Consider the following 27,287-nt stretch of genomic DNA (forward strand, 5'->3'; position numbering starts at 1 on the left):
ATCTTTTTGATTCACTTGTCTATAATTTTTAAAAAAGGTATCAATATATCAAGCTAAACGAGTCTAAATTTGGATTTTCTATATTTTCAACCTATCTGTGTGATAATTCGTCTAAAAATCTTTGATATATTTTAATCTTATTCAATAGTTATCTTTGATAACTATCGGATATCTTTATTTGAAAAAAAGCTTTTAAAAAAATTATATCAGAAATTTGTATTTGAAATATATAATACTTAAATTTTTGGAGAACTTTTTTATTTGTATATGTATTGACCATTTCAAATATTATATTTCTTATATTTAAAATATTATTTTTTAAATTTGTTATGTAGCAACGACAAGAAATAGAAAAGTGAAAATAAGTAGGCATTTATTTTTAAAGCTGTAATCAATGTTTATTATTAATTTATAAAACTATCTAATTATTTAATAAAATATAAATAAAGACTGATCTAACATATATGGAATAATTGGTGTGAAAATAGCATATTCAAATATTTTACCGTCCAATTTTACAAAAAAATGAGACAAATAATTATTTCAGTTAATTACTTGAAGCTTCTAGAGAAAAATTTAAATTCAAAATATATTTTACTCGTAAAATCAACTAAATATTTTAATGAGGTTTAAGTAACATACAATATATGCGTGTAAATTCTTATTTTACGTTAACCATTTATATTCGAGTGAGAGAAATAGTTTATATCAATATTTTGTCTTTTTATCAACGTCACGCCAAAACCCAGTATACATATGTATATTACTAGAGGTATACATACACGCAGGTGATTCCGAAAGGAATGGGGAGAGGAGAGGGGAATAGTATAGCGAGACATGGGAGGAGTTCCCTGCGAGTACGCTCTCCGTCTCTCCGGAGAGACCACTCTCGCGGTGGCAGAGGTGGTCTCTGCTCACCTGAGCGTTTCAGGTGGCAGTCGCCCTGCTGAATCGTTCAGCGACGGGTTCTCCTCGTGTAAGCGCGATTCGCCAGAAAGATTTGCACGAGACACCGGAAAGGCTTGAGAGAGAACGCGCGAGATTGATATGTCGAGCGAATCCGCGAGTATACTCGCAATGGAATAACATTCTATCACTCACGATCTTTCGGATTCTCTTCCAAATCGATGAAGTAATCTGTCTCTATAAATGTAACCTCGAGGACAAAACATTTCATACGCAGATTTCGTCTGATTACTCTCTTTTAAAAGAGAGACATAACTGTCGATAGATTTGTATCAATAAAACTCGATCAATTAATGTGATTATTGGATTGATTTGACCATAACAATTACTTATTAAATTCAACTAATTTAATCAGAAAAATATTTCCGTTGTGAAACGGCTACTCAATTTGATGTAACATCAATTTTTTTCTGATTGAGAAGCAGAAGAATATTTTTGGTGTAATAATTCGGATCTAATAATTCTACATTTTAATTAACCAATCAAGGAAAAAAATTTTGCTCCTTGTTATTTTTTTCTCTAAAATCAATTGAGTGATTCGCGAAATACTTTGTGATAAACAATAAAAATGTGACACATTACAATATAATACAAATTAAATAAATCAAACGACTTTTGACGTAATCGATGACCATCACCAGGCAAATGAACAAGATCAATTAAATTCAACGGATTTCTACGCATCTTGAAGAAAGTGAACGTCCTTGATGATCTTGAGTTCCGGTGATGATTGAAGAGCTGTCATCCGCGAGGAGAAGCTGATTGTCGACGTTTATTAAACGGGCCAAGATAATCTTAACGTCAGATCGATCGATAGATAGATAAATGTTCCGTTCAAGCGACGTATAAATTTGAATCGTAGAATCGACTCGTCCGACGGCATTCTGAACGGAATTATTATCATTTACATACACGACACGGAACTACGAAAGGTAATTGATTGCGGGGAAGAAAAACTTAAGTCTTGGAATTTGTAAGATTACGGAACGACGAAAGAGAATATCACGTACATATGTTCCATTAACGGAAGCCCCTTAAAAGAATCAACGGAAGATACAGACACGCGATAAAGATACGCACGTGTTATTCAAGAACTATTGTGCTTGTGAAACGCGAACGACGTCATTTATAATAGAGACATAAGAGTGTATATAATTTATACGTAAATTATTCAGTTATTAAATTATTTCGAAAAAATTGAATATAGCAATTGAGAATATAGCAAGTTCTAAAAATATTCTCTAAATTTATTATTACATAATAAAATATAATACGCAAAAGAGAATTAAAGGACAGTGTCTTTTTTTAAATTTGCAAAAAAATTCTCAAATTTCTACCAATTCGATTCTCGGTCGCTCGAGCTGAATAACTAAATAGGGAACGCGTGATAAGGCAAAGAGATTAATTAATGTGTACAAGATTGAACGGAATGATTTATGATTCATAATCCGTCTGGACCAACTTGCAAGCTGATTTTAATAGTGAGAGAATGTAAAGTTAAACCTAGAACGGTCGAAAATAAATGCGGTCGATCATAAATCTCGCAGCAAAGATGTGACAGCGAATGCCAACGCCGTTATCGCTGACAAATGCCAACGAACACATGGCCATAATTCAGTGCCACACGACAGAGTCAACAAGTGTCATCACCTGTAAATGCGATCGATCGATCGCACGCTTCTTAAAACGAATTCGCTTGCGAGGAAGCATTTAACAAATAAGCTAGATCTTCTTTCGTAAAAATAATCATTAATATTATAATTAAATACAAATTAAATTACACCGTTAAAAAGATTTCGCGGCAAAAAAATGGCATTCACGAATGTGATCGATTACACTTGATTGAGAAGGAGATAAAAAATTTTAAAATAGCCGGTTTTCGCTCAAATTTATTCACGCGAGTGAAGAATAGGGCACATTCGTTAAAAACTCGTTTCGTGCATTTTTGCGAAAGATGGATTTACGTGAAAGCCGATAACGTGTGAAATGAACAAGAACGATTAGGAACAGTCATTCTAAGAACTTTGGCAGCTTTGTAAAGATGTTTTCAGGTGTCGTAAAGTTACACGCAAATGAACTCTGATTGAAGACTTGTCGAGAAATGCGTATTTTTACGAACGGCCATTGATCACGCTTTAAATAGAGCATGATGGGAGAGGTGATTCGTGTTTCTGGGAGGGCACCGGACGTCGGTGACATCCTGAAAGAGGCTATGCTGTCGCAGAGATTCGCCGACGTGGCCTTGTGTTGTCCAGGAGGCCAGAGATTTCTCGCGCATCGTCTGGTGTTATCAGCAGCGAGTCCTTATCTCCAGGTCAGTAGAAAATTGTAATTTAGTTTATAATTGTGTTAACTATTTTGCAGAAATAACACGAGTTGATTTAAATAAAAGAGAGAAAGAGAAAATTGTTTTAAAGTCATTTATTAGATTGGTTCTTTTGGGTTTGATATGCATATTTTTATTAAAATGATTAAATTAATATAAGATTTCACTGTAAATGAGATCGACTTTGAGTTATGGCTGTTTTATGTCGGAATTTTTTTCTTTTCTATTTATCTATGTATCTAATAATATTAATCACGCATAATTTTTCAATAATAATGAAAAACATAAAAAACAGATTTTATACTCATAATTAATATTATTGGATTAGAAATTTAGAAATATATGTCTATATATACATATATATATATATATATATATATATATATATATATATTTATAATATAATTATCTGAAATAATAAAGATTGCGAACTGTGAAAGAGCAATTACATCGAATTTAGACGATCTATGAAAATTCTTACAACATTTCGAGTATTTCACAGTTCAGGGAGAAGCTTTTATAATGCTGTTAATTACTCTCGACTATAATAAAAGGCGCAATAAAAGAGAACGTGGCTCGCATTGCCATTTAATTAGCGGGTTAGTTACCGGTATAAAAACCGACAGACTTGTTAATCTTGCACTTGAATGCAAGTGCATTTCGCGCCGGATGTTCGCTTATGCTGTTTGCTCGCTGTAATTGTGTATGTACATACGCCACACGTATATAAACCGATTGTATGCGGGCGCTGACGAGCGTTTAATGCCGTCGAATTATGTCATACGGAAATAGAGATACGAGATACCGCGCAACTCTTGTTAGTTTCTTAAAATTGCGCCGGTTACGTTACGATGTACGTTGCGACCTCGAGTCGAGTTGCGCGATCGTTAAACTATTGCACCATTAGATCGGAACATGAGTGAAAAATTAACGAGACAGGTAATGTGCATTTTTGCAACAGGACGTTTATTCTATTCTCTTGTAATAGCCCTCAATCTTTATACAGATATACCTCTTTCAAGAGAGAGAGAGAAAGAGAGAGAGAAAGAAAGAGAGAGAGAGAGAGAGAGAGAGAGAGAGAGAGAAAGAGAGCCAAGTATTTCATAAAGATTGGTTTCACATCGAGCTAACTAACGCGAGATTTTTTGTCTCATTTAAAGGAGAATGCAATTGTAAAGAATTTGGAAAATTAAAATTATTTAAAAACAAAAAATCTATTATTCGTTTAAACTCTTTTTAAATTTAATTTTGTCAGATTCTTTACTCTTCAATTTTACGTAATTATTATAGTTATTGTAGTCTCTTTTGGTGCTCCTTTCTTTCGATAATTTCTTATGTATTTAAAAATTATACTTCATTATTTTTGCTACTGTAAAATATCTGTGAAGCGCAGCTTTACGTGAGTAGAATCTCGTTACGAAAGGAAAATCGAGGAAATAAATTCCGATGCACTCTAGCAATTACAAAGTAATGTCGCGCGTGAAAATTCTCAATTATGCATCGCTGCCACGAATTCATGCCACGAATTACGCTTTCTAAACTCTAGCAATTGGAATGTCCAAAAGAAAAATTTCTCTATTTCTTTAGAATATTTAAATTCGTTGAATCGATTGAACTCATTGGTTTTTGTTATCGTTAGAAAGATACTTAATCGCACAACATACTTCGTTTAATTTCTACATTACTTTTATATTTTATTTTTGTAAATGCCAATTATTTTAATCGAAAGTAAAGCATCAGTATACGATCGTATACCGCGTTATGGAAATAACACAACACACACGAATGGTCACTTCTACTGTCTTATGCTTAAAAAAAGACTACGTCCGTGAAATCCGTTTTCTTATTGCAAGGCAAATATGGTAACCTTAACTTCAACGTCAATAGTTTCCCGGACCTTTGATTCTGTAAATCTCGTACGACGCATTTCTATACGATACTAGACAACTTTCTTGCGGTTCTTGAAACATACGCGGAATGGTCCGCCACGCGATGCGCGTCTTTCCGGTACTACCATTCGCGGATTCTCGAGTCACGACATTTACGATTTATTACCACTTGATCCAGTTGACCTGTTTCTTCCACACGAGATTCCTACTTTTTGTACATTCGTTTGCGCATCACATGAATAGAGAGAAACGTAATTAAATTATTTTGTTAAAAAATGTGGAAGAAGAAAAAATTTTAAGACATATCAAAATTTTTGTCTGAAAGCCAAGATTTAAAAATTATTTTATAAATTATTGTAATCGGATGTAAATAAATTTTAACTATATCTTTAGAAACTTAAATAAGAGATAATTAATATAAAAGAATATTTTTTTTATTATAGACTTCGAAAAAAATTATAATGATATTTTATACATATTTTCTTACATATATATTTTATAACATATATATTAATATATATATATTTATTATATATATTAATTTAACTAATATTTTATTTTCCTAACATTTATAATCATTCCAAACAGAATAAAATTAAAGTTTCTTTTATATAAAAAAAAATTATTAAATAAAATAAATTTTATTTTATTCTAATCAATTTTTATTTTATTAAACGCAAAGTATTATAACATAATTATATAAAATATTGCTCAGGAAAAATAAGAAAATATTATTACAGTTTCAAAAGAATAAAAGCGTGTATATAAAAAAATCTCAAACTTGTTTAACTCTCGGCCTTGCATTGACGCACGTTGCACGCAATTAATTCGACCGTTAATGAGAATCGTAAAGAATTGATATCCGGTTTTGCAACAGTTTACCCTAAAAATTTGACTTTCACGCAGTCAAATGATTCACTTTGTCTAAACATCGCGAAAAAATGGAGAAAAAAAGAATATGCATTGTTGAATCACAGAAAGGTCTGTGATTCAGTCGCGATCTCGTAATAAGCTTCTCATTATGAAATAAATCACGCGATTTACGAATATCATTCTTGCGTCACTGTGGAGCTAGCAAAAAAAATTCACGTGTTGGTTCAATTAACGTAAGTAATATGATTATAATACGGGTATAATTATGAGTGCATTGACGCACACACACACACACACACACACACACACACACACACACACACACACACACACACACACACACACACATATATATACATAAACATATGAAACATATACTTTTATTTAAAATTGAAATTAAGGCATTCAGAAAAGTAAAAAAAAACATTTTTGTGACATAAATGTCAGAAGAGATAAAATCACAGAAAGTGTTATAAATGCAGAACGGATTCGTCGTTATGAAATATGTTGCGCTTTGTGTGAATTTTATTGCGCACTACTAGCTTTTTAGATTTGGCTTTTACATCTCGACGAGCGTGGAAAATCACATGTATTCCAATTAGTATGACTGATATTATTAGCAAAGTGTGTTAATTCTTACAGTTGCACATACAATGAATGAGAAAGTATACATTCTTCTTCTTGTTAGAGTGAAGAATACATTATATTTTAACAACGAGAAATTTTAATAAATCGTAACATATACATATTATAATATATAATACATAAATATATCAAAAGATAAAAAAATTTTAAATCGTAATTTTTTATACGACCGTAATTATTCGAGTTTCCCTTATTTTGGATTCATAAAAAAAGCATTTTACATTAAACCTTTGTGTTAAATTTAATTATCAAAAATTGTCGCTAAAAATATTATGTTTAAGGCTCAAATATGTATTTGTTATGACTGTAGGACTTCGTGGAATACGATTTCACGTGGCTTATAAGAGTTTTTTGTTGAGAATTTTGTTTCTTCTATGATGTTTATCGTTCCTTTATGGTCTTCTATTAACACTAAAGACGCTATGATTTTTTATTTAAATTGTCGCTAAAATATTTTTTGCTCATTACCGCTAATCTCGATAATTATGGCCTTTTACAGGTAATCGAATATCCGAATAAATTTAGATTCTTTTTCTACTGCTGAAAGAATTTGATAATGACCGATTATTCATTATCTAACTATAAAAGTATCATTAAAAAAACTCCATCAATTCAAAATATTTTAGAACATGTCCATTAAGAAAAAATTTATAGTAATATTAAATATGTTTTGTATAAAGAATTGTATGTCGAGAAAATAATTACTGATTATGATTAAACAATTGAGAATTTATTATTTTTATATATAATCACTTAAAAAATGACAACTATAAGAATTCTGAGCATAATAATAATAAAAAGCTAAACAATCAATATTGAAAGGCTGTATCTCTCTGGACGAGTATTAGCAAATTTCTTTAGCTATCTAACAAGTGAAAGTTTAATAACATAAAAATATGTATCTCTAGAAGTTTTTTATTTTCATACATAATTATCTGATATTTATTTTTATTGTTACTTTTATTGTTACTTTTATTGCTTTCACTGTAGTACACAATTCTCGATTTCAATTTAGATATCCGCAAGATGTTCAAAAGAGTGACAATTAATGACAATTCTTACAAGAAATGAAATTATAAACTATTAAAATAACTAACTGTAAAAAATAATACACAAAACAATATACATATATATATATATATATATACATGTTTTATATATATATGCTATGTGTATGTGCTTTGATGTCGTTAATTAAAAAAAAGACACACCTACATCATATCACACATATGTATCAGCACACATATATCAGTTGTGCAAACGTGTAATGTAAGAATGCAACGGTTTATTTCCAGAAGACCTTAATAGAAACAAAAAGCTTTTAAACGTCGCGTGATGAGAAATTATGGCTTTCTGTAGCGAACAGATTATAGTGCGTCCGTGTGTTTTTTGTAAGCGCCGCACGAGAGCAAGTGTTTCTCATAGTCGGACCCATCATTAGAGAGGCCGACACAGCACGAGATCACGTATTCATTGCTTAATTAAGATTATGGTAAAGGAAGCGACGGATCGATATTTCACGTCAGCGTGTAGTGCATACGTCAGTCGAGAGATACGATGTCGACACGCGTATCGTCGATTCGTCACGTGATTTGAAAAATGCTTCTACCGTCGCGCACATTTTCTTTTTATTGGTAAGACATTTATATTACACGTTTTGGAATTGTATGTAATATTTCAATTTTAGAAAAATTTACAAAATTTAAACATTTAGTCATTTTTCGAGAAAGTAATGTTACATTTTCTCAGTAATATTTATTACATAAAGTAATAAAAATTAAGGTACAAAGCCATATTTATGAGACAAAGTTATTTATCAAATTAAATTATGCATTTATTAACAAGATCATACATTAAGACAATCAAAAACTGAAGGATAAAAGAAATACATCATTTCTCAGAAGTTTGCCATTAACATATATTATATATCTACAAAAATATGACCATGCGTGTTTGTGCGTTCGATTCGCATTGATCAACCCAGATTATTGTAATAAACTACGAGCCATTAACGATGACACACATAGGAAAGACAGGATATAAAGGCAGAATATCACAATGACATATCCATATATTTAAATCATGACAATGTTTTATGTTTCCACTTGCTCCAAAATGTTAATTGAGTAATGCGAAGGTAAAATTTATTAAACATTAATTATGATAGAGATCACGGAAAGATTAAAAAGATCGAAACTATATAAATAAAAAGGTTTCATATTGTGAGAAAAAATTGTATATTTTATTAAGGAATTAATTAATTCAATTTAATTTATTATTTAATTTTATTTTTATTTTTGAAAATAATAGATTTTTTTAACAAAATTAATTATAAAATTAGTAAATATATTACGTATATTAAATATATATATATTTAAAAGTTATTTAACATTTATGTTATGTAAAATAATATAAAATATTCATCATTAAACATATAATTATTACGAAATTACTAATTTTATATATAAGAAATTTAAGCCAATAAATAACTGTGTTATATATTGACACAAGAATTTGAAAAATATAACATTTATTTTTACGAGAAATATTAAATAAGTCATAGAATATTGAAAATATAATTTTAAACGATTATTTATCTTGCGAAAACTTATACTGTTTAAAGAAAGATTTTTGCCGTAAACAACTTTAAAATAAACGCAATGTATTATTGTTAGACATCATTATATATTCTTTCGAAATTAACACCTAATTCATTAGATATTCAACATGCTGAGTCTCTTAAAAAATTCCTGAAATATCTAATATATTTTATTTAATAACGTTAAAATAGTAATTATATGAGATTATCTTATTGAACGACGTGTAATAAATTTGTGGCTGCCCTTTGAAGATCACGATGTTCGACTAGATTAGACATTAATAGAGAAAGCTAATTGAAGATAATAGTCGCTCAGTTCGTTCAGGAAGGAAGGGCCGTCCAAGAGCTGTCTATTAGTAGCAGCTCTTAGTAACGGGTTATTAATTTAACGCATTGTGGAAGCATAGCTCTTTCTTCCTCACGGTAGGAACTCTTAAATCTTTTTAATCTAACATCGGCTCGTCAATGAAGACCCTTTTACTTGTATCATCAAACTCACAGAAAGATTGTCACAATTTTAAATATTTTTTTAGAGATTTTTAGAGATAATTTTAATTTTCAAAATTTCGTATTAAATTCGCGAATTCTTAAATAAAGAGTTTACATGTAAACATATAAAATGGAAAATATAAAAGAATAATTCAAATATAAATAATAATCTAGATAATTATGTATGTAAAAATTAAGTTAAAAGGAAAACGATATTTTCCAAGTTTTAGCGAGAAGACATTAAAAAATGTTGAAGAGACGCTAAGAAAAATTAACATGGTCAATTGAAATCACGGGAAAGCTACTATAGTAATACCAATAGATGATAAAATGTTGTACATGCTATACGCTATATGATTATATTTATAGATACATGTGCACGCGATATATAATCGCACAGTAATCTCTCACGGTTTTCCTTTTCTTCCCAGAAATCGCCATCCCATTCTATCTCGCTTAGAGCGACTTCGTTAACTGCTAACATATCGCAAACATATCAGTAGAAAATTTAATATGTAGCAAAGCGATCGATCGATCGTAATCCCTTGCAAATATACGTTGGCGGCTTAAGAAAGTTGTTGCACGCGAGTGTTTTATCTATAGCCAGTATCATCCGCGATCAACGATGGCAATTAATTCAATTGCGCGATATTCTCGGCACGTTATTTGAATCGCTTCTACATGCAAATGAAAGCTGCTCTAACATTACTTCGGAATTCCTCTAACGTTACTCCATGGCAGTGTCCTCCAATTCGTTCTACAAGAAATGCAAATGTTCATTATTTATATTTACTGAAAGTTGTGTTTCGTGAGAAAATAAAGATATCGTTTTGACTTGAATCTCATGTTTGAAATAAATTGGCGAATTTACGCAAATAGTCTCTTTATGAGAGGAAGCGAATAAAATGACGATTAATTTTCTGTTTGATTTCTACACCGGAGAATTCTTCTGACTTTGTATATGTTTCGGATCTTTTTATTAGAGCGATATAAGTCTTTTATTTAAATTTGATGCATTCATAGCTAAAATATATAGTCTAAAGTATGTACATATGTAAGAAGAGAGAGAGAGAGAGAGAGAGAGAGAGAGAGAGAGAGAGATTTATACAAAAATATATTTTTTTAAGACTAACAATAAGCAAAATGAATCAATTAATACGTCAGGAGAACTGATAAAATAGAGTTGGACCTGTCATCGAAATTTATGAGAGATTTATCTTGATAAAAAAAGCCGATAAAAAAATGCGTGTAAATTTTGATGAGAAATTATCTTTGCTATATTTATTGTATCCCATATTCGTCGTATTTATCATATTCCCATATTTTGTTTCAGTTAAAGATTTCTCGTTGAATATTCTCTTCCGAATCGACGTTCCTTCAACGAAAAGCCCGTAAAGTAATACTTGATCATTTAATTAAATAATCTTGCCAATTAAATCTCGGATTCAGATTTTATTAAAGTAAATAAAGTAAAGTAAATAAAACGTAATGTGAAACACATAAGTACATAAAGCACGTAAGGCTAGAACTTTTACATTTCACGATCGAGAACCGTTATTATTAGCGACCGGTTTCGAGAATTTTCAGTTTTCCTTTTCTTCTCTTTCTGACGGAAAATCGACCATGTGTGCGCGCACGCGCGCGCGCGCGTGTGTGTGTAAGCTCGTAAATGCAGATTTCCTACAGTTTCGCCCTCTTTCCTCTTCCGTGTAACCGGTCGCGCGTCAACCCCTTCAGGGTTGTTAAATTTTTGAGTACTCGCATTATCAATCATGCATTATCGGATTGAGCAAAGTAAGTCGTAACGGTAAATGTTAAATCACTGAAGATAGAGGCGTAGTTAATATATTATAATATATTGAGAGAATATGCAAAAGCGTAGGCGGCTCTTGTAGGCCGTTGTTCTATCCTTTAAGAGGCGAGAAGATTTATTTAAATTCTATAAAAGAGGAAGAAGCCGGGAACGTTAGAGAGAAGAAAGATATATTAGAGAGAAGCAAAATAAGACAAAATATTTGATATAAAAAATATATGCATTTTAAGTAATAATAGTTTTTAAATCGCCTTGAAATAACGTACTTATGTTATGGAAAATACACTTTTTTCTAGATTTTTATACAACACGTACACGTCATAATATTTAATTAATTATTTTGAAATAAAAATACGCAAATATTCGCAAAAAAAAAAAAAAATTAGTCTTATCTCGAGACATTAAAAATATTAAAAGACCTCTTTAAATGCATCATTTTTATTCAATCGACAAAGTTAAGTACATAATTTTCAAACGTAACGTTTTTAATCGAGATATATGCAATTCGCATAGAAATAAATACGTTGATATCCATCACTCGCGAACATGAGCATTGTCGAGTCATACCACTTATTAGTCAGCGTTCGTGCCGGATATAATCATCGCTTGAGGGTACAAAGCTAAGAAAAGAGGAAAAATTAATGTCGATGGAGATAATAAAATAATCATCTGCGAATTATTGGACAACAGATTTACATACTATACAGGAATACAGAAGATAAATTATCGATTATTTGAACAAATTTTATTGAATTGTAATTTGAAACATTAATTTTTTCAAGAACATTTATAGTGTATTAATTGGAAAGCGTGACAACTTCATATTCGAATATATAAATAATATACATGTAAGCGAGGTCTTGTAACTCTTACATCTTGTTTTTCCGTTTCTCTCAATAAATCAAATCTGTATTCTTAGCACATTTGTAGTAATTATCTCGATAAAGATTCAAGAATAATTGCTTTCTCAAATATAATCCTACTAGGGAATAGATTCAATAGATACGCTAATTTTTGAAAAAGATCTGAGTTTTGAATATTATTTCTTTTTACCGACATATTTTTAACGTTAAAAGGCGAGAGTTAGACACGTTACACGATAAGAATAACAAATTTATAACAAATTGATAGTGACAAATTGTTCCATTAAAAATACAATTTGCGTTGATATAAAATACTTAAGGATAAAATTACTAAGCAACCGAGCGTAACTGTGACGATGGTGACAGTACATAATAGGCAGTATAATGTTACACACTCAATGTTTCCGATCTATATCGGCGTTATAATTACTTTTTCAATTTACACAGACTTTAAGCTGTCACGTACAACGTTATAGAATCAGCATATTGACGTATCGTTCAAAATAATTGTTATTAGATACTTTCGTATCGTTTACATCTTTCTTCTGAAACATTTTTATAAAAAAATCTAAATATTATGTCTTTATTAAACAAATTAAATAATTAATTATTAAAATTACGGTTACATTTTAAAATTAAAGTAATCTGAAATTTTACAAATTACGATTCGGAAAAAATCACGATCCCTTACGTCCCTGCTCGAATAACACACTTAAGGTGCTAATATTATTAATTGCAAGTATAACGAGAAATCTCGATTATAAGATCAATCATGTTTTATCAATTCTCCATTATTCCATTGTATTCCAATATAGTATCGCATTGTGTTAAGGTTAATCACGCTGTATCCCAGGAATCTCGTCACAAGATGCCGCGGGCATGCGGCTTTTAACACCGTACGTTACTAGGGTAATAATTTATCCGCGGCATATCGATACGGCGGAATGATTAATGGCCGATATTGTCCGTGCGATACCCGTATCCCGCGTTAGACAGAAATTGTTACGCTTCATGCTTGCGACTCGCTTCATCGCTCATCGCGTTTACGGCATCACGACGGACGCCGCGCCGTAAAGACATTTAAACTCTCCTCACACGTGATTCGGGTACGAGAGGCGATCGTTAACCATTTCTTAATCACTCGCGCTTTCCGAGTAATAAGTACTCTCGCGTATACCTTGTATCTTACGCTCACGTCGTTTCACAATTTAGTAATCAAAAATATCAATTCCATATGGACAAATTCGACATCCATTTATCTTGCCTGCCTTGATTTTATCAGGCGATTGTATACAGAAGCGCTCCTTTATGAATCGTTTACTTTCACAATCATTTCGCGCGTAATTCTTATTCTTTATGTCTTGAAACGGAAATATATGACCGACAACCGATCGATCATAGAACACTTTTCATTAATATCGTCATGTTACAGCCTTCTTCGAGAGGATACTCTTTTTTTATTTTGATACGCAAAAATACACAATATTTTACTACATTTAAATTATAGTAGAAAAAGAGTGTACGCGTAATATGTAACGTGATGTTGCCATTACGTGTAACACGAATCAATCTGGTCGATTGCAACCACTCAAGTCGCGTTATATCGCATCCATTAACGATATGTGAAACGTTATGCATCGTGTGAATAGGACTTTAAACAAAGTTTAGTTCGTTCAATAACTCCGCTCGCCGATCGTTTGCCCTCCCTCGCCACGGTAATTATTTTTGATTGCGTTTACGTTCGAATAATTTCAAGCGGGCGGACTCGCTAGATTAAATCACGGCTCTCGGCGTTTTCTCTCGACCACGGAATCGTATAATTATCGTCACATAAGCGCAATACCACGCGGCCTTTAATCGATATATGTACACAGCTTACTCACAAATCAAATGATACTTGAGTCGAATCGTACTCGTTTACTATTTTAATATCACGGATGTGTGATATTATATATGCGAAGACGATGTTCATCAATTTATTTTATATCATTATTCGCATCGTTATGAGAGAAACGTGTTAAATATTGCGTTGAATATTAGAAATTTATGTCCATATAATATAATATATAATATAACCGTTCTGAAAGAGTTCGAGCAGAAAAATCCAAACTCATAAAAAATTTATCTTTAATTGCCTAGAGGAGCTTTATTTTTATGTGTTATTATTTAACATTCGTTAAAAGAAAAATACGCGAATTAAAATCCAATATTATTTTAAAAACTCAAAAGAAAGATATCATACGTCTTCTAAATCGACATATGTATATTTATTTCTCAGCTATTGAGTGATACGTCATTCACTCAATAATTGAGAAATAAATATACATATGTCAATTTAAAAGACGTACGATACCTTTCGTCTGAATTTTTTAAATAATATTTGAAAAGTTTTAATTCGTATTTTTCTTTTAACGAATATTAAATAATACATATCAAACTGATATAATACTTGATTTGATTACTTAATTTATTTATTAGAAACCTATTGTTCATACACATTGGTTGTTAATATAAGAAGTTTCTTTAACAATTTACGATGAATATCTTTTTTCGATACTACATTATTTCACATACTTGTAGGTCTCTAAATTTATTTTATTTTTGCTTTTTTTTGGCTTTGAAAATCGTTCATTTGGAAAATTAGATCAAAGTATTTCGACATATCCTATAGTCTATGATTCAACATTTTATTTTAAATTTACAATATCAAATTAAAGAATATGAATAAATATTATTAGCTGAATATATTTGTTCTTTATTTAAGATATCTTAAATGAAAAATTTTAGTTTTAAAATTTAATTTTGAATTTTCAGTTAGAGAGAGAGAGGGAGGTTAAGAACAAAATTGTTTTCTATTTTTATATCTTTTCTTAAATATTTATCGAGAAATTTTTGCGTTGAAAAATTTAACTTGACATCTTTCAAGAGAGAGAATAAAGTCGTGTATCTCTAGCAAACACTCTTTTAATATGAGGTCTCGGAAATCGACTCTTCTTGAGCGTTCCTTCAAGAGCTGTACATATTTGCAGAAGTACTGCAACGCACTGTTGCGTGCGAGCCATCGAATACCCTACAATTACGAGAAGTAGGTGCGAAACTTTACACGTTACTTCGCGCGAAGGTAAAGTCGACTGTCGACAAAAATTCACTCAATCACTTAGACTTTGAGAATTGATATGCAATTACTGTAATTATGACGGTCTAATCGATGTTCTCTATCGTACCTTAAGTTTCATAATGTGTGGATAGGATAGATCACATCAGATAGAAAGCGCATTCAGAATATCGCTGTGATTCTGATTGATAGATCCCAACAGTAATGTTTTATGCACTTATAGATTGATCTATAAATCTGTGGAAACGGGCTGAAAAATTTTGCACAGCTTGATATCATTTAACGGTTGAAGATAATATCCCTAGATTATTTGTAATATTTATTGTAATTGATTGATAGATCTCGATGGTGTAATCGCTGTTTCGCGTGCGAGGAATCGACATATAAATCGATGTAAACAGTCTTAAAAAATTCTCACAGCTTGAAAGCAGTAACCGTTTATTATATACTATTTGTAGATAGCGGGTATAGACATTTTTAACAAATTGCCAGGCATCCCGATTATAATCATCTTTTAATCCACGGAGGATCTATAAAGCAATAAAAACATAAAATAGAATAAAAAATTATTGTAAAACTTTGAGATAAATGCGATTCATAAGAAACTTAGTAAATATCAAACATCTTGAAAAAGAGAGAGAGAGAGAGAGAGAGAGAGAGAGAGAGAAAATTAAAAACAATTAAATCGGAATAATCTTCTCCAAATAAAATTCTTATGTAACAAAGTTTTGCGTATATTTAAGTAAATTTATTCTTATATGTATTTGCTTGTTTTTTTTTTTAATGTTTCAGCAATTAATAATGTAAGGGCACATTATCATGATAGAGAGAAACAGAGAGAGAGCAATTATTTCACATAAAATATTCATGAAAGGCTTGTAGCTAAATACTATATCTACGCTTAACAACATTCTAAAAAATTTGTAAAGTAGGTGCTTATATTAAATATGAGTATAATAACACGCTTATTGCATCATTAATTGTGTCAAAGTTCGCCGATAAACGACGCGCATTACCCTTAATTGCCCGGCTGAGGAAAAAGCTCACGTTGTACTTCGCATCTGATTATACATACATAATATTCGTCCCCATATCCGTAATGAAATATATTCCGGAGATATTACAACACCTCCGGAAATGTTTACGATACAAATGCAAAATACTAATTCAAACGCGCAAATACTAATCTCAGGTAATTGCGTCCGAGAAAGCACTTCTAGTAGGAGGAGGAAAAAAGCCGACCACACGGCCTTGCGGCGCAAGGGTGTAGCTATAATGTAACAGAAATATACGGACAACAAGAACAGGCAACCCACAAACCTATTTTTTTTTTTTTACCAATATAAAAGAATTTGATAAAAGTATACAAATTTTAAATCTACAATGATGCTATAAAATGTAGACTTTTAATATAAAAATCATATAATAAAAGTAGCGCTCTCCGCGTGACACATCGTATTAAAAATAGTTTATTGTTAAATAAAAATTGTTAAATTTAGAAATACTGTATATATTTGTATCTTAGATATTTATTTTAAAATTAACTTATAGTTCAGGTTCTTTAGTTTATAGTTGAGGCTCTTTTTAGAATATGATCTGAAATCTCTCTTATAGCAATAACATTAAGAAGAAGAGAGACTGTGAGATATTGACGTTTGATGTTGCAAAAATGAAATGTAGGCTCCACGAATGATTCTTGCGTAAGAATTCGAAAGTTCTTCCTACGCCATTGGAAGCAACGGTGCAGCAAAGTTGCATCGAGCCGCGGGCCGGTTTGAAAGCTAACGTTTCATTTGCGTTCTCTACGTGCAAGAATGATGCTCTCGCCATTTTTCGCCTCCAACGATCCGTTAAAATGGTTGCAGAGCGGTGCGAATAAGAAGAATGATTGAAGACTAGAATGTTTCTCTCAACCTCACGTATAATATCATCAAAGAATCCGGAAGTCCAAAAAAAATGCTTAATCTTTATGGAAATGTAGAGCGCCTCGGTTTGAATACATAATAAATTCCACGTTGATGCAGAATATAGAGAACACCTTTAGAAAGCCCGGGGAATAATTTTAAGACACTCACTTTGTACATTGACATATCGCGCGATCTTATAAAAGTGGAGTCTAAAGAGATTTGTGCAATCTATTTTCGCGCGATCTTACGCAATAGGACAAAAATGCACGGCCTTTTTTTATCACGCGAATAACACTGCGCGAATGACGGAGGTTAATTCAAATCGGATCCCTGATCTCGGCGACCAGCCAATAGCGGTTAATTATCGCGTTAAAAAATCGAAAAGACCGGTCGAATCGACCGCCGGGGCCGCGTAATTACAGTTATCTCGGTACAACGCGGTCTTCAAGCTTGCAACAATGAAACGTTCGTAATTCATTATTGTTCATGTTCCATTATCCGCGCGAATAACGACAGCAAGAAGAATGTAGTAAATCAAACGCGCGATGCTTACGAGCACTTAAAGTAAACGTTTGAACGATTCAGAAGTCGAAATTTTTACAGTCCTTTGAATAACTATTAATCCAGCTTTATATTTCAATAAATTTATCAAATTATTTTTTTCGTTCTTAGAATCTTATTATTCCTCAAATCTGTTTTATTTTATCTACGAGTGTGTGATTTTTTTGTGTTATTAAAATTTTTTTTATACAGAATTCAAATTGAACACATGATTTTTTATTAAAAAAAAATATCAAAATATTATTAATAAGATAACAAATTTATTCTTTAGTTAATAGTTATTTTGTTTTTAAAATAAAAAAAAAATATTATATTTGATATTTGATGACTTTGTCAAAAATTTCAAATAATGCAGAAAAATGTCAATTCTTCGTTAAGTTGAATTTTCTAAGAAGATTTTCCTAACATTGATTACCATACATTTTTGTTCGATATATTTCTGTAACAACTTACAAAGCAATGGATTTACAGTCTTATTGCCGTTATATATACCAGACAAACAAAAATATTTATAAGATTTTTAATTTCAAAATGGAACGCGAATAAAATTTAGCCTACTTATGCAGTCAGCGTGTTATTTCTCGATACATTTCTCAACTCGCTTCATGTTTTTATTGTACTTTATTACTTATGCACTATTAATTCATATGTGATATCGTAAACTAATTTTTATTACTGCAAAGATCCGGATTTCGAATCATCTTTTATTCATTTTTTGACATTTAAATAAAGTTGAAACATCATGCTTGATATTTAAAAATATGCATTTTTTTCTTCTTTTATATAATATTGTTTAATAATAATTAAGTAAAATGTGTTTTATTTGTAATCAATAAAGTTAAATGTTTTGGAAACTGAATTAGAATCCGACATTTTTGTTTTCAGAATATTATATATATAAAATTATTCAATAATATTATTTTTTAATTATTCAAGATAAATAAAAGACGCTGTTTTTTTTTTTACAGGAGGTATTGTTGGCGCATAGCAAAGCCACCGCTCATTGTGAGCCCATCACGATGATTCTAGCTGAAATGGAAGCGCCGGAACTCGCGGCTCTTCTTGGCTTCGTCTACACTGGAAGTGCTACGGTTCCTCGAATGCGATTAGATGCGTTTTTACGCGCTGCCGAGACCCTACGGATACGACTACCACCGGTGCCGGTGACAACGACCTGTGGCGAGCGAGTGCATTCGGACTGTAAACTGGAGGACGTGAAAGACGTCAAAGTTAATCCCAAGTACTTGCGGTGCGATCAGTACCCTTGGTGCAGATCGAGCAGACCGTCTTACGAAGAGCCGCTCGACAGAAAGGAATCTAGGATAATCCCGACTGATAGCAATAGGAACGTCTTCAGGGACGTCGGAGCGCTTCGTGAAGTTAACAATCCTGGTCCCAGCTCGTTTGATCCAAATTGTCCGAGTGGATGGTCGATCGATAGTTTCGTATATCAGGATAGAGCGATAGATGATGTTTCTGCAGAGAAAGATCACAGCTCGGTGATAATCGCCGACAAAAATCGGATGATAGCTTCTAGTAGCGAATCGTCCTTCGATGTTTATCAGCGAGACGCGTGTCTTCCCGATAGATCGTTCGCGGAAGGATACGGTAGTCTTGATCCTTCGGAGAGGATCAGAACATCCGGATACGAGAGATCGCAAATGAATCGTTCGACGGAGAAGCCGATCACGAACGAAGACATCCACGTGACAGGATCAGGAGGCGACTCCTACGGAAGGACATGCGACGAATGTCCCTACCAGGGTACGATGCCGTTGTCGTCCTTGCAGTGTCGGACAAGGTCGTTCGAGAGGACGACCGATTACAGTTCGCAGACAGCAACGGGCGAGGACCTCAGCTGCGGCGAAAGTTGCTGTAGGTGGAGGACCGTTCGCAGACACGTGGCCAATCGCGTCACCGCGTCGCCGTGGCGCCAGATTATCAGGCCTCATCATTCACCGAGGACCCCGCGGTCTGTCATATCCCAACGTCACGTCGATGACGTAAGTACTTGGCGAGTTTATAAATATATTATGGATATTGTGTTTTCACATTTCGTCGAAGATTGATAAAGCATTATGGCTCTATTTTGCATATTCGACTACGAATTTGTCAAATATGAAATCCTGATCAGCCAAAATCCCGTTGCCTCGTATTCTCACGAACGCAAAAGGATTCGCATTTCACATCATGGTGGGAATTGTGCCGAGGTGAATAACATTGAATGGCATAAAAAAAATACAAACATTTCTTCGCTTAATCGGTAGTAAAAGCTGATATTTGTCGAACGATGGCAAAAAGGACTTCGGCTGCGTACATAATTTAAAAAGAGCTAATTAAGCATTCATGAAAGTAAATAATCATGCGAATAATATGGCAAATTTATTTCCGCACATAAATATACGAAACATGAAAAGATTCAAATGAAAAGATTTATAAAATCAAAAAAAATTCATATTTTTTAATAAATAATTAATAATTGATAGTTTTAAATAATCGAAACTCTCTCTTTTTCTCTCTCTCTCTCTCCCTCTCTCTTATGTATAGTCACATAAAAAGTTGTACATTACATATCTTTATTATTTGATCGATTCGCATTCATTATCCAGTTACAGATTTATCAAGATTCATGAATCGCGGTCAATTGATTCACGATGATCCAGCTACAATTTTCGCAAAATAACGCGTGAGATAAACCGTTACAACCCTTAATTAATGCCGCAAAAGCGAAATATTTTAACGTGACATGGATGCATGAATGCACTCACTGTGTTATCGTCCTAGCACGTCGAGATTAATGAGAGAAAATGGTTTCGATATCCCGGCCTGTCTCTATAAATCGCTCGCGGTAAAACTGGCGAAGTTAATTAAATAGAAACCGCGATTCTCGTGCGCCATGAAACTAGCGCATCAATCGTTCTTGCAATTTTAATTAATTAATACAAGAATGTAAAAGAATGGTTGTTTAACACTTATATCGTTTTTATATTCACATATTAATTCATTTTCATTCAGTTCGTAAAATATAAAAATTCATATTTTAATGTCACGATTAACTGCCTGGAACATTAAAATGATCCTCGTTCTTACTTGTTATCTAAATTAATTTTTAATATTTTATATAATTATTTGGAATATTAATAAAATATACGTAAAAGTATATAAAAAAGGCGACTAAGTGAAAATTTTGCGATTTTATAAGATATATCTAAATTGCACGAAATAATATTTATTTACATTTTTATCAAAATTTCTTAACGTATATATATTTTATTATACATTTTCTTGGTTTATCATAAATCAACTTAGCTGTAAAATCTAGTTCGATGTGTTTTGTATATCTCGCTCTTTGATCACGATTCTCTCTCTACCTTCCAATAATAATGTTCGAGCGAATTAAATTAGACACGACTAGACGTGATGTCATTTGAATCTCATTATAATTCTGCGAAAAGAAAGTTTTTTTATTTTATTTCTATCGTACTATCAAACGCAAATGGTAACATACTTATAAGCTAATTTATTTCGATGTATTTCGCATAAAAAATGTACATTTGCTTCTGCAAATAAAAAAATCATAAATTAAGGATATCAATAAGGATGTCATAAGAAAACAAGAACCTTAACTCGTGTATTAAAAATTATCTAGTTTCAGAGCCATGCGTATATTATTAAAATAAATTATATGTCAGATATAAAACGGTACCAGTAGCCTCATGAATAGATGAAAATGTGTGATAGGCAGGAAACGCGGAGGCTGTCTATGTAATTTCCATACAATATTAATCCTTTCTATCACATCGACAAATCTTTTCCTCTTTCCAAATTTCGCCTTTTGCTAGTAACACAAATAACTCGAGATATAGAACTGAGTTTCTCTAGAAATTAATTAAAGAAATCATGCGTATATACATATATGTACATGGTTCGTACATCAATTTTCCGACGCGAAACGCAAAAAAAAAAAAAAAAAAAAAAGCAATATGCGCGACGGAGCTGCGTGATTAATAGAAATTGTGTGATGTACCAGACGTGTGTGTGTGTGTGTGTGTGTGTGGAAAGAGGTTAATTGATAGTTGTAAACATCAAAACGCAGACGAATGCGAACCCGGAAAATTCGCGCGTTCGCCATTTGTACGGTAGCGTCGCAACAACAGGTGACAGAGCGCCGCCGCTTCCAGCTGCGTCGTCGCCCTTCACTCGTACTCGATGTCGTTTCACTTACAATTAATGCAGCTATCAGTTAGCCCGCTCCCTCCTCGGCCGTTTATCAGGCCGCGCCGTGATTGCGCATCGCCAGCTGGCGATACCAGCTGCGCTCGCGTCCGTCGCATTATTACGCGCGTTTTCTCTTTCGACGGGAGATGCGTGCCAGATTTCGTGGATCGGCCACGCTGTTTGCGCAAGCAGCGGTCGCTGCAGCTTGCACCGAGATTTTAATTGTCCGGATAAGGAACTGTTACATTCACGGTCGTTAAAGATTTTCCTTCGTGCATACGCGAATTAATAATTGCAGTCTAAAAAAAAGCAAGAACTGGAATAAACCTTGAGAAGATTTCTATCCAAGTTCTTTCAGTCTTCAAATTTGGTATATTTAATTGTTTATTTTTTAACAAAGATATCTATAAACTAAAAATATTATATGGATCCGCAGATATTTTAACTTGATATTAATCTGATCTCTATCTGGATTTAATAGACCAATTTTTCCCAAAAAGAATACAATATAATATTATATGCGATGTATAGTCTGCCTAAGTTTTCACTATAAAATTACGAAAAGAATGTTTATGTGATAACGAATAGTAACTTTGTAACATGCATAATGTTGTCTTTTATATACTAAACATAGGTTATTTTCATTAGAGGGAATTATTTGAGATTACTTTAGCAGATTGCATCCTGAATATTGTTATGCAAATAAATATAATATTATGACAAAAATAACAAACGTAATCTCGAGACTAGATGCAAAAGTAAAATTAATATAAAAAATGATTTTATAAAAATATAACTATTTAGAACAAATGCTTGAATTAATGATTTTTATCTATTTTGGTAGAAATGGCTCATTAATCATTTTTAACACTTATTAATCATTTAAACATCAGTAAGGCATATAACGTGTAAATAAATAATAAATTCAGGATTTTTAACTCAAAGATATATTATTTATAAGTAATATTTTCAATGTTATAATGATATATAAATACTATCTTTCTGTGATAAAGAAAATGTAACGTCACGTTTTTAGCATGAAACTTTTTTCGTAAATAAACCGTGGTAGAAAGTACACACTATCCGAAAAATGAACAACAGACATAAATCCTATTTCAAAAATTCAATCTCGGCCATTTATGTTGGACATTTCCGTTAAAAATAAATATAATAGATGTAAATAAATATGCTTTTTAATAAATCCGCTTTTCTTATCACATCAGGGTCATTTGATTATTGCATTCAAACGGTCGATAGCATCCGTCAAATTGTCACAATCTAACTACTTTCTAATTGCTGCTTTCTTCTGTTTCTATCAACTACTCATTATGCGCACGCATTCCTGCGCACGGCTATCACTGCGCTATAGTCGTTTTATTTAGCATTCGAAAGATAGGAAACTATTGATGTACACGACTCTTGCGTTATACCCTATTGGCCTGATCGTGGTGTTTAGAAACTGTTTCTCAATGTCTGAATAAATTGACAATGGATGACACATATTCTTATAGAATAAATATTAGGAAGATTTAAAATTACTTCGTGAAAGTTAATTGTTAATATCTTATTAAAAAATTATAAAAAAATAAAGACTAATAATTTTCAATAACAAATTATACTTATGCTTGTTCTTGAATAAATGTTCTTTTTAACGCAAGATATAATTTCCTGAATTTAAAAGAAACAATCATTGTTGTAATTTGTGATTACAGAGAAGATAGAGTAACAGATGGCAATTTTATGGAAATCTCACGATATGTTAACATCGTCCTAACTTGACAAGCATGACTATTTAAAACCAACCGTAACTAAAAGTAATAAAAAACGGGGTGGTACTTGAATCTAGATATCACTTTCTAATTCAACGTTCCTGTTGTGACGGTTTCAAATTTTCACGGCTAATATGCCACGGTCACTTTTTTCCCTGTCATAAAATTAATGGATATGGATAAATCGATTTAATCATTTACATTCTACTGTAAATAAATGCCCAATTTTTGGATGATACGCTGAATTATGAGAAAACACAGTTACATTTTTTTTTTGGAAAATTACACTAATTATATATAATTATATATACCTACAAAACTTTTATTTATAATTGAAATGATTAATTAAATATATCTTTCTTTAAAGATAAATTTAAGAATTGTTGAATTTAAAAATAAATTTACTTTTTTTCTCTTATCATAACAGATGTATTAAATTTTTCATGATATTGCTTTAAATAATAAATATAGATAAGCTATATTTAAAATATTTTAAATATAAAAAAATAGAAGACAAGCATTTACAAAATTTTTGCAATTAATTTTATAACGCAAGGCACTTTAATATTTGTTGTTTCATTATTTAAAGCAGGATAATTTTTTCAAGAAGAGAAAAGTGGATTTAATTGCATAAGAAAACAATTCCATGACTGTTGCAGGAAATTCAAAAGAAGCCTCTAACTCCAGAACCAACTCGATCTACGGTAATATCGATGAGCCCGAAGGTTCACTCGCCGAACAGGAATACGCCGAGAAATGACGGGTTTTACGCAGTCGAAGTTCCTACCAATTGCGAGATGAGTGTTAACAATGATACGAGATCGTGCGAGATAGTCAGTGGTCCAGAGACGAACGTGCAGGAGATCTACCGATCGCCACCAGCTGCATTCGCACCCTGCAATCAAATCGCGCCACTTGCGAGCGTACCTAGAAGCAACGAATCGCCCTTTCAAAACGTCAGCAACACGTCTACGCGATTGTTGCCCGCCGTTAACGAAACCGTTATCACGAATGCCAACGGATATACGACACCGATTCCGGTTCCGCAAACACCACAGAAACACGAATTATCGCATCCGATCAGCAGACTCTGCGACACGATCGAGTCGGACGAGAAGAGGGAGTCCTCTTCGAGGATGGAGATGACGGAGAAAAATGAGGAGGAGCGAATCGCGAGGATTCTTGTTAATAGCGATAATAACAATAACAACGAGACGATCGTCAGCACGATCGAAGGGGCTCACCGTGGACGATTGGCCGACGATCACAGGTGCGATCAATGCGGAAAGACTTTCGTCACGAGGGCCTCGCTCAAGGTATATTTTTTATCAAAGTAATTAATCGAACATTTTAAGACTGCGCCTTTATACTCCTATAAATTGTAAATGTCATAGATTTCAGTCTGATATAGCTAGATACATCTCATAAAATTTAACTATTTAGTTCAAATTTTCTCTCTTAGATTTCTCTCTCTCGATTTCAAGTTCTTCCTTCGATGAATATCACAAATCTTTTCATTACACTTAATTGCTTCTGATTGATGATATTCCACGAGTTTTCCAGATCACCACTTCCTTGTTTTTATAAATGTTGCAATCCCTTTAATAATTAAATAATCTTTTTAAAAGTAAAATTTTATTTTCCATTCGTTTCTACAAATATATGGAGTTACCATTAATTAAACTAAATGCGTTATCTTTCTCGTTTATGGCTTTATACGCCTGATATAAACGGGCGTTTTAATTCTTCATCATGTATGCCTTTATTGCCTGCACTATTAAAACTTTATTATTATTAAAAAAATTAGATATATTGATATAATAGGTTCAATATAATTTTTTTTCTTCAGCTTTATAATCATATATAATTACTGTGTAAAATATCAGATGATCGTTGTATCTGCGCTGATTATAAGATTATATAGAAGAGAAAGCAGAGAGATTCAAACTTGCATTCGATTCTTCTCCATCTTCTTTTCGGTTCCATATCCCCAAGCAGCTTAGCTATATATCTCGTCTATGTGATGATATCTACGTGATCGTCGCAGGTGCACAGCCGAACACACTCCGGTGAGAAGCCGTTCCGCTGCGCCGATTGCGGCAAACAGTTCTCGCAGCTGCGTAACTACAAGTACCACCGTAGCGTGCACGAGGGCACGCGGGAGTTCGCGGCGACTTGTCCGGAATGCGGCAAGTACTTCAACGATCGCGGTTATCTAAGCTCACACATGAAGATCCATCGGAATCGCAAGGAGTACGGTTGCGCGGAATGCGGCAAGAGCTTCAACCAGCGCGTGGCCTACAACATGCACGTGCGCATACACACGGGCGTGAAACCGCATCAGTGCGAGCAATGCGGTAAAGCGTTCTCGCGGAAGATGCTGCTCAAGCAACATCTCAGGACCCATTCCGGCGAACGACCGTACCAGTGCCAGGTCTGCCAGAAAGCGTTCGCCGATCGCTCCAATATGACCCTCCACACCAGGTTGCACTCCGGCCTGAAGCCGTACCAGTGCAACCTCTGCTCAAAGGCCTTCACCAAAAAGCACCACCTCAAGACACACCTCAACTATCACACTGGCACTAAGCCGTACTCCTGCTCCAACTGCGGCGGCAGGTTCTCGCAGAGCAGCAACATGAGGACTCACTTCAAGAAATGTATCGTCAATAATACCGTAGGCTTGGCCAAATCTAATGATGAGACTAGCGTCGATCGCGCCGATACCGAGGGCAACGTGGCCCTGACACCACCGAATTCTGATCAGGAGTCCAGCATTATGACACCGATACAGAGCAACACGTAGCGGTGCTCTCTGCTCGAAAAAGAGACAGATACTTGTATTTCGAAAGTTGATAAAATTGACGAAGAGTAAAGTGAAAATGCTGTTGCGGTCGCATCATTATGGTAGATGTTCGAGGGAAGATGGTGCACTTGGCAGACGTGTTTCTCGGTAGTAAATTGATCGGAAATAGACCGCGGGCTTTCACGCTTTACGTTTGCGAGAGGTTAGTACACGTTCGTAAACATTTTCTAAGATATATCGAGTTGGCTACGTGGTCTGCATTAAAAGATAACGCTATATATAATTAGGAGAAGAAATTGCATTGAATTCATTTTTTAAAATGCCCACTTTTGCGCATTTTTCTCAATCTAATATTTAGTCAATTTAAATAAGATTGCGCGAGATTGAAGATTATAATATCGATATGATATTATAATCATTGTGCATTGTGCCTTATTTAGTTCCTGTATTT

General features: G+C 32.9%; 1 protein-coding gene across 1 annotated transcript; it reads left to right on the forward strand.

Moving 5' to 3' along the window:
- Nucleotides 1-892: 892 nt before the first annotated feature.
- LOC140663456 (uncharacterized) lies at nt 893-27,287 on the forward strand. Its single transcript, XM_072887634.1, has 4 exons — nt 893-3,280; nt 19,015-20,049; nt 24,693-25,349; nt 26,081-27,287. The coding sequence occupies exons 1-4, from the start codon at nt 3,113-3,115 to the stop codon at nt 26,834-26,836; spliced, it is 2,616 nt and encodes an 871-aa protein (XP_072743735.1). The 5' UTR covers nt 893-3,112; the 3' UTR covers nt 26,837-27,287.

This window comes from Anoplolepis gracilipes, chromosome 3 (genome assembly GCF_047496725.1).
Source record: "Anoplolepis gracilipes chromosome 3, ASM4749672v1, whole genome shotgun sequence".
NCBI classification, from domain to species: domain Eukaryota; kingdom Metazoa; phylum Arthropoda; class Insecta; order Hymenoptera; family Formicidae; genus Anoplolepis; species Anoplolepis gracilipes.